The following is a 9,222-nucleotide window of genomic DNA, read 5'->3' as shown; positions in this document are numbered from 1 at the left end:
TCTACAAAGTGAGTCCAGGACAGCCAAGGCTACATGGAGAAACCCCATCTCGAAAAACCAAAACACGAAGCAAGTCACAGTGAGACCCTGTTCAACAAAACAAAACAGACCAAAAAAAAAAAAAAAAAAAAAAAAAAAAAAAGCCCATGAGGACTCTGTAAGTGAGAACAGCATTACTTCCAGGAGAGACTAAAGACCTGGGACCTAGGGCATCTGACAGTGGTCTTCCCCTGCCTCAGCATTCCCAGCCCAGCCCCTTCTTGGTCACCTAAGTTCAGGCTCCGCATGAGCTGCCTTGTCACTGTTGTAGTAGATGACACTTCTGGGGGCCTGGAGGACCCAGCTATCCCAGAGGTCCTGGTGCATGCTCCAGTGTGCACCACATACTCTGAAGTGTGTGGTGCGTGCGTGCGTGCGTGTGTGTGTGTGTGTGTGTGTGTGTGTGTGTGTGTGTGTGTTTTCTCTAGGGTATGCAAACCTGTCTTTTCCATGTGGGAGGGTGTGGTGTCTGTGTGCCATGTGTATAGTCATGTGTCTCAATGTGCTGTGTGTGGCTTGTGTGGGATGTGCCCGCAAGCCGCATGCATGTCCCCCCATGTGTGTGTGTGTGTCTTTATGTGGTGTGTGTGGGAGTGCCTCTTTGTATCTGTTTCTCCAGCTGTATGATGTGCTGTTACATGTGTGCCTCCGCATGTGCGTGTTTATCTGTGGGCTGTCTCCATATATGTGGAGTAACTATGTGACATGGGTAGTCCTCTCTGTGAGTGTGACACATGTGTTTCTCCATGTATGGGGGTCTGTCTACTTGTGACATGTAGAGTGTGTTTACTGTGCGTTGTGTACCTGGGCTGTTTGTTGTAAATATCTGTGGTATGGTTTTCTATGTGTGTGGTGTCTCTATTGGTGTAGTGTAGTGTCTGTGGTGTTCTCCCTGGGTGGGGGGTCTCCAGGTGGTGGTGTATATACGCTGTCCTCTGTGTGTGGGATCTCTGTGGTGTGTGCACCTCCCCCTGTCCAGCTTTAGTGCCTGAAATGTCCTCCTTATGTGTGCCCGAAGTGTCCTCCCTATATGTGGGGTCTCTATAGTGTATGTGGTATGGTGTGTGTGTGTGTGTGTGTGTGTGTGTGTGTGTGTGTGTGTGTGTGTGCTGTGTGCTTCATGCTGTGTACTACTTCAGCGTCGAAGTTCTTCTCCCTTTGTGGTTCTGCTTCGTTCGTTCCCAGCCTCTCCGTGACGGCCACATCCCGACTTGCAAGTTGGAGGCCCGGCTCCCCGCAGTCCTGCGCTGTGAACCCAGGATTCAGGGAGCCAAGGCTAGCACTGGCAGAAGGGAAAGTTTCCGAAGCCCGGAGAGAGCTGAAGTTTCGAGATGCAAAGCCAGGCCAACACTGCCCCCGCGCGGCGCGGCATGTAGCTGCAGGCGGCCGGGGAAACCGAGGCTGAACTGGCACCCACAGAGAGCAACACTCCAGGAAAACTGGGAGCTCGCGTCCTGGGTCCCAGTATGAAAGCTCAGAAAGGGACCAGGCTCTGCTCCAGCCCAGCGCTGGGGTCGCTGCCGCATCGTGCCTCAAGCCAGATCCAGATCTAGCTTTCTTCAGCCCTTCAGTATTCCCAGCCCATCTGGTCCCTAAAATGATCTGCTCAGTCCAGCCCAAACTCCCAGCTTTAGTACCCAACCCTCCCGGTTAGAACCCACTAAGCGCCTAGTCCGAGCTATTCCTTCACGAGCCAGCAGGTGGCGATAAAGACCTGGCCAGGTCGCAAGGAGAAGGCCAAACTCCAAAAAGCGGGCTGGCTCCAAGGCTTTGGGGGGGTGGAGGTGGCGCGGTGTGTGTGTGTGGAGGTGAGGGGGGCGAGTTGTGACATGGATAGGGCGCCCAGGGGTATGGAGGTGGCCAGATTAGTGCAGTAGGTAAACTCTAGGATGTGCTTGTCACCTTCTCTCAGGCCACTTCCCCATCCGAAAAGTTTGCCCTTACACAGGGCTCTTTCCTGGGTTGGGGTCAGGATACCCTCATCCTGTACTAGAAGGTGGGCAGAGAAGCCTTTGGCGCTAAAGTCAAGTTGTTTATCCACTCTCCCAGGCTAAGGTAATGGCTGGGGGTCTGCTTCAGGCACGGATTGGTCTAGGTTTGAGTTTGTGTAATCACCACCCAGGAAAGCATTCTGTAGGGGCAAGCTGAGCCCTTACCTGTCTCCCCAGCCTCACTCACCCCAATCTCCCCCACCCGGGAACCCCAAGAGCTCTCAAATCAGGCACTCAGAGTAACTGGTACTGGGAGACCGAAGGATCCATCCCAGGCACCTGGGAGACCAGTTTATTTGTGGAGCATTCTCATCGTGGCCTGGCCTGGGTATACCCCAGGGCGGGGTTGGGGGTGGGGCTCTGGCAGGCATTCACCTCTGAGCCTGCCGCCGGTTTGTGCTCGGCTGGAGCTGCTGGTAGCCTTTAGGGCGGCCTTGCCTCAGGACGGACTGCAGCACCAAGCTGGGCAGAAAGGACTCCTAAAGGAAGAAGGACGCCCATCTGGGCACCGCTGAAGGGACCTCAGGGAGGAGACAAGTCCCCAGGGGCCCGGGTGGGAGGAGACAGTGTCCGTCCCCTCCCCCGCCCCATGTGGTTCCGCACTACAGCTGGCAGCGGCCTGGCTCAGGGACCTCCACCCCCCTTGCTTGCAGGGCTCCACACTGAGGGCGACAGGGCCACACAAGTCCAAGCCATAAGCCCCGTGGTGACTCAACAGAGCAGATCCCCTACAGAGTCACTGGGGGTGGGGGAAGGGGGAGACGGGGGTGGGCGGGGCAGCTGCTTCTGGTGGCCAGCCGCCCCAGGCTGCTCACCAGCTTCTGGTTCCAGGGTCAGGGCAATTTGCCCACCTGCTGCACAGTGTTAGGGGTGTCCAAGAAGGTTTGGAGGCCTCCCCGTGGCCTTGGGGTAGCGGTGGCCCCGGAGATGAAGGGTAGGCGGCTGCTCATGGTGGCGTCCTCAGAAAAGTAGAGCTGTGGTTCCTGAGCTGACCTGGTGGGGAGACGGAGCCGGAAGATGCCTTTCTGACCCCGAGTTCCAGACCCATCTAAAGCTTGTACCTAGAGGGCCTGGCCCACCACAACCCTCCTGCTTCCTCTCCCTAAAGCCTCACACTCGAGGGCAGTTCCAGCATGCTGAGCCAGCCACAGTGTCTTGGACCCTGGGACGCAGGGCTACGGGCAGACTGTCCAACCATCTCCCAACACTCCCAAGCACCCGCTCTGACACAGACACAGCTGGCAAAGCCGTCTGCTCACACGGAAAGATATTCTGCCGGACTAGAAGAGAGAGAGAGAGAGGGGAGAGTGGGTTTCTTGTCCCCTCCCCCGGGGAGGGGCACACTTGACGCCCCCACCCTCTTTCCTCCCTCTGGCTGGCAAGGCTAGACGGAGCCCTGTCTCCATGGCAACCACAGGCTCCCCAGTGCCTTCCCTTTGCCTCCGGAGAAGTCCTGGGTTTTGAAACTACCCCCTCCACACACACTGTTTCTGGTGTTGTCACTAAACTGTGTCCTGCCAGGGCCCTACTCTGCAAGTCTTACCCTCAACGGACCTCTTTTTTTTTCCTAAAGAGGGAGGGCCAAGCACCCCACCACGGAAATTCCAGAGAGGATGCTAAGAAGCTGCAAAGGTTGGAGGGAGGGGTCTCTCAGGGCTAGGCCCAAGATTCCCAGAGGCTGCCTTGGACAGGAAGAGCTGAGAAAAGCACACATGGGAGTCCTGGTGCTTGGCCTGTCCTTGGATTTCTGTAACGTTCTAGGCTTCCATAGCTCTTAACACAAGCACACTGCCTCGATTTTCTCATCAAATAACCACAAGCTGGGACATCGTAGGACATGCCTGGAATGCTAGCAGCTAGGAGGTGAAGGCAGGAGGATCAGTATTTCAAGGTCATCCTTGGCTACCTGGTAAGTTGTAGGTCAGCCTGGGCTACATGAGACCCTGTCTCCAAAAGACAATAATAAATAAGCATTGCTAGTCTAAGGCACAAGAGCGCTTACATCTACTAGCTGAAATTATATTCTGAAGCACAGAAGGTGGGCTTCCCTGAATCATTTGTTTTGTTTTGTTTTGTTTTGTTTTGTTTTGTTGGTTTTTTGAGACAGGGTCTCTCTGTGTAGCCTTGGCCATCCTGGACTCACTTTGTAGACCAGGCTGGCCTCGAACTCACAGCAATCCGCCTGCCTCTGCCTCCCGAGTGCTGGGATTAAAGACGTGCGCCACCACGCCCGGCTCCCTGAATCATTTAAGGGGAGGTCCTGGGGCCGCTGGGTCCTGAGAAGAAAGGCAAGGCACCAAGAAGGAGGGTCCTGTTCATGGCTTTTCTTCCTCAGTTCCTTCCTGCCTCCCTACCACCCATTCAGAAAAGTCCAAGGAAACCACCATCAGGGGACCACCATGCCATTCATTCTGAGAAAGCACATCTGTCTAGGGTTCTGAGTTTCTTCTCTTGGACCCTTGGCATTGGTTTTCAAGAGAGAAACTATTTCGTTTTCTAGGACTTGTCGGACATTTGGCTAGCCTGACCCTGGGGTCTGCTTCCAAGAGTCTGTGAGGAAGACGGTTCAGGAAGCTGATGAGAGAAGCTCTGATGTGCAAGTTGGGGTGGCGGCGGCGAGGAAGGGTTCTCTAAGGATAGCAAGGCCTGAGCAGCCATTGTTTCCCGGGTCACCACTCCAGCTATCCTTTCATGCCACCCGCCTGATGCCACCCACCTCTACTGGCTCTCAGGGCCCCTACTTGGTCCTTGAAGGCCATTGTGACATCTTCTGAGAAGGTCAGTACAGGTACCTTCCTCTGTTGGCGTCAATGGCCTGGCCCACTCTTGAAGGATCCAGAGCCATGACCTGTGACCTCTGCACTCCTGGATAAAGGTTTCTGGACTGTCAGCTCACCTGCACGATTGCGCTCCCAGTAGCGGAGTGCCGTGTCCTGCAGGGTCTCGTCTGCAAACCGCACCCGGAAAGGACAATAGCGTCTGCGGGGCCTCGAACCTTCTCCTGAGGGCCTGTGAATTAGCAGTCTTCACTTTGTGGACCTGTGTGCTGTGGAGGCTGCTGAGGGAGCTGTCAGCTCAGAGGAAGCAGGGGTCCTGGTAAGATCTTGGACAGCTGCCTCAGCCTTTAAGAGTGGCCTTCCGGAGCACCTGAACAGTTCTAGGACCTCACACTATTGGCACACAACTACCTCAACTCCAGGGGTAATCTGAGGCCCTCTTCTGGTCTCTGCTGGCATCAGGGCTCATGTGTAACTCCCCCTCTGCCCCCCCAAACATACACAATGGTGGCAGGGTTATTCTAGTCACACCAGTTGGCTCATCATGTGCCATGCTTTTTTCCTATCAAACTTACATGGTGCCCATGAAGCCCTGTTGCTATTCTCATTTACGAGCGAGGAAACTGAGGCACGGAGATGTTTGGCTCACAGCTGCCAGTCAAACATCAGGCCAGAGGGTAGGATTTTGTGCTCAGGAACCGAGAGGTCCTGACACACGGGGACCTGTCTCCTCATCTGTGAAATGGAGATCATATCATTAAGCCAGGCACAGGGTGGCATGTAGGAAGTGGAGGGAAAAGGATCAGGAGTACAGGGGTCATCCTTGGCTACATAGTGAGTGTGAGTCCAGCCTGTGCTATATGGGTGGGTCGGCAAGTACGTAGTAGATAAAAATGAAAACAAGGAAGTCATGGTGCCCCACCCCTTCCTCAGCACTGGTGTGAAGAGTTGGGGTGAATTGCAAGACCATCCTGCTGAGGGTACGCCCGGCGGAAGAAACATCGCTAGCTTCAAGCTGTTACGACAGTTGTCAGTCTCAGTTATGCCACAGAGGTCGTATGAGCTGGGGCACACTGTCCTCAAGGCTCCACTTCTTAGTTTTCTCCTTCCGGTCATGTGTTGTGTTATAGGCGGGACCATTCCGCCGGCACACGAGCTGGGAGAGTGCAGTACCCCGTGTGGGGAGGCACCTAGAACAGGGCCTGTCATGGGCTTGGGCTCCGTAAAGGACATGTTATATTTTTAATAGATTAAAAACGTTAGGTTCTGTCTATTTCTCCCTCAAGGGCTGTACTGCCAGCCTGGTTATTTGACCCCTCAGAAATGCCGCCACTGCACCTTGACCATGGCCCGCACATATGTACACACCCACACCCACTTATCTTGTGCCATCTCTTTTTTGTGGATGCAGAGGGTGTGTTCCTCATCTGTCTGTCAGAGAGCTGTGCAGCTGGGAGGTGAGTAGGGAAGACCCTGGCTATAGGTGTTAGGGCTTTAGTTAAGTCAGGGTTATTAATGCATATAACAATCTCAGCTCCATCCTGACCACAGACAGGGCCAGGCTTAAGCATCTCCTAGTTTTGCCTGCCAGTGTGAGATCATGGCTTCCAGGCCCGGGGACCATCACTGGAACAACCTAATGTACCGCAGGAATGTTACATACAAATAAGTGTTCAACCCTACTCTCTTAAAAAAATGTGTGTGTGTGTGTGTGTGTGTGTGTGTGTGTGTGTGTGTGTGTGTTTTGTCTGCATGGCGTCTGTGTGAGGGTGTCAGATCCCTTAGAACTGGAGTTACCAACAGCTGTGAGCTGCCATGTGGGTGCTGGGAACTGAACCCCGATCCTTTGGAAGAGCAGCAAGTGCTTTTATAACCACTGAGGCATTTCTCCAGCCTCCCAGGCTCTACTTTGATCCTGGAGAACTGTGTCAGAAAGGGTTGTGAGGCTCACAGAGAAATGTGCAGCAATCCATTAGTATTGTCTGCCACGGGTACAGATGGAGCAGTAATAGTATGCTTGCTGTGTGTGCACGTTCCCTGGCCTATCTGTCCTATCTTCCTTAAATTAATTAATTTATTGAGACAGGTTCTCACTTCATAGCCCTGGCTGTCCTGGAATCACAGTGTAGACCAGGCTGGCCTCCAACTCACTGAGCTGCCACCATAGCCAACTCTCTAGTCTTTAACCTCCCAGACAGTGCTGTTCACCCTGCACGGTGCCGCAGCCTGTGTGAGCCTGTTTCTTTCCCCTCTCCATTAAGAGAGCTCTAGCATCCAAGTCCAGGTGAGCACTAGTGCCCTTTACACTAATCTTTCTTGCTTCCATCTCTCATTGGCTTTCTTCCAGTATTTGATTCATAGTAAAACTTCATAAATGGGCCAGATGGTGGTGGCGCACACCTTTAATCCCAGCGATTGGGAGGCATAGGCAGGCGAGTCTCTGTGAGTTCGAGGCCAGCCTGGTCTGCAAAAATGAGTCCAGGACAGCCAAGGTACACAAAGAAACCCTGTCTCGAAAAACCAAAACAAACAAGCTAACTAACTTCATAAGTAGGTACTGAGATGAGATGAAGGAATGGTACAACAGTGGGTGAATTAATGAGGGGATCTGAATGGGAGGGTAGCTGGGTGCTTATGCAGATAGATGTGTCAACTTGTGGGTGGCTTTATTTCTGGGGTGGGCGGGTGCTTGGCATCCTGAGTTTATAAGTAGTGAAACGTTATTTATCGGGCAGCTTGAGTCAGAGGGGGTTTGTGAATAGATGTGCGACTGGGTGCCTGGCAGTCTGTCTGAGGGAGGCTATGGGTTCGTGGCCAATAGATGCCTCAATGAATAGATGGATTCACAAGAGCTTTTAAAGACCTGGTTCATGCCTAAGGAGTAAGGTGCATGCAAGGATGGATAGCCGAATGGGTCGATGGATATTTCGTAAATCCATTAGTAATGACTGGAAACTAGGGAGCAAACTAATTTGCTCCTCCCTGGTTGGGGAAAATGGTGAAATGGCCCAAAGGGTTGAGGTGATTGACAGGCAACCCTGGTGACATCTGTTCCATCCCCCAACCCCACGTGAAGGTGGAAGGAGAGACTCAGCTCCACAAAACTATAGCACGTGTGTACTCACAACAGCTACTACTCACGGGTTTGCCTTTTTGGCGGTGATGAATTCACCTCTTGGGGGCCCCAGGGTAGGTTTCTCTCTAAAACTGTCTTCCCAGTGCAATGATTGATCCCTTGAAGACAAAGAGGCCACAGCGGATGCAAGCAGAGCTCCACCCTGGTAGCGTCCAGGGCAAACCCCTTCCTTCACTTACCACAGGCCTGGGAGGAATGAGGAGCTGGGACAACGAGAACCTAAGCAGTGATCTGATGCACCCTTGGGGTACTGTGGCGCTGAGGGTGCTGGGAGGGGAGAAGAGGAGGAGAAGGAAAAGGAGAAGAGACAGGAGGAACGCCCAGTGAGCTGGGGACGGTCCTCGTTGGGGGACCCTAGACTCGCCTCCCCCTCCCTCCGCCCCCCCGCGGGCTCACGGTGAGCCTCAGGCTCCGCACTCTTGGCCCGCAGATTGTGCAGGAAGTCTCGGAACTTGCTGGGCAGCAGCTCCCGCAGCAGCGCGTCTAGGGCGTCAGAGTTATCCCGGGCCGCGGACGGCAGGATTGTCTCGGTCCCCGCCCGGCGAGCCGCGCTGGTTGGCAGCAGCGGCGGCAACAGCAGCTTGTGCAGCGACCCGCGGCTTCGCGGCGCCACCCTCAGGGTCCCGGGGGACAGGCAGGGCAGGCGCTGGGACTCGCGGTCCTGCCACCACGAACCCACTGCGCCTCGCCCGGCACGGACGTCGGGCGTGGGCAGCGAGGGCAGCAGCAGCGGAGCGGAGCGGCGTGGGGCGGCCCCTTCGGGACACCTCGGGGTCCCCGCCGCGAGCTGGCGCCGGAACATGGTGAGTCCCAGCTCAGATCAGGACATCTTCGCGCCTGGAGGGCGCGCTGGGGCGAGCAGGGCCTCAGGGAGATCTTGGGCCAGCCCACAGGCCATAGCGCCGGGAAGGGGCAATGGAGCGGCCTCGGGCAGGACCCTCGCCTGTCTGCTGTGTCCGAGAGCAAAGACGGCGACGGCGGGGACGCCAGCCCTTTGCGGGTGGCTGTGACGTTGGTGTGAGCTAGTATACGCTAGGCGCCTGGCACAGTGCGGGCCTCGCTGCACTTGCCGGCCGAGGACCGACTTACTTATTACTTAGCACACTTAGGAGAGGGCTTATCTAGGACGTGCAAGAAACTGAGCGTGGCGGCTCATGCCTGGGATCCTGGGAGGCAGAGGCAGAAGCTGGAGATGGATCAGCGAGAGGACCGGGGTTCGATTCGGGGGTGGGGGGCTCACAACCTCCAGTCCCAAGGGTATCCGCCATCCTCTTCTAGC

General features: G+C 55.1%; 1 protein-coding gene across 6 annotated transcripts; it reads right to left on the bottom strand.

Annotated features, from left to right (window-relative positions):
• Positions 1-2,325: 2,325 nt before the first annotated feature.
• C24H9orf50 (chromosome 24 C9orf50 homolog) lies at positions 2,326-8,877 on the bottom strand. 6 transcript variants are annotated; one of them, XM_051166510.1, is made up of 7 exons: positions 8,340-8,877; positions 8,123-8,210; positions 7,949-8,041; positions 4,927-5,039; positions 3,145-3,310; positions 2,882-3,023; positions 2,326-2,509 (listed from the first exon to the last, which is right to left on the bottom strand). In XM_051166510.1, exons 1-7 carry the CDS (start codon positions 8,743-8,745, stop codon positions 2,402-2,404), a joined length of 1,116 nt encoding a protein of 371 aa, XP_051022467.1. In that variant the 5' UTR covers positions 8,746-8,877; the 3' UTR covers positions 2,326-2,401. The 6 variants fall into 6 exon arrangements, with proteins under 6 accessions (XP_051022467.1, XP_051022468.1, XP_051022464.1 ...); XM_051166511.1 differs by having other exon boundaries at positions 8,361-8,877; XM_051166507.1 differs by having other exon boundaries at positions 8,123-8,877.
• Positions 8,878-9,222: the final 345 nt, after the last annotated feature.

This window comes from Acomys russatus, chromosome 24 (assembly GCF_903995435.1).
Source record: "Acomys russatus chromosome 24, mAcoRus1.1, whole genome shotgun sequence".
Lineage (NCBI taxonomy): Eukaryota > Metazoa > Chordata > Mammalia > Rodentia > Muridae > Acomys > Acomys russatus.
This window is presented reverse-complemented; position numbering and strand designations above follow the sequence as displayed.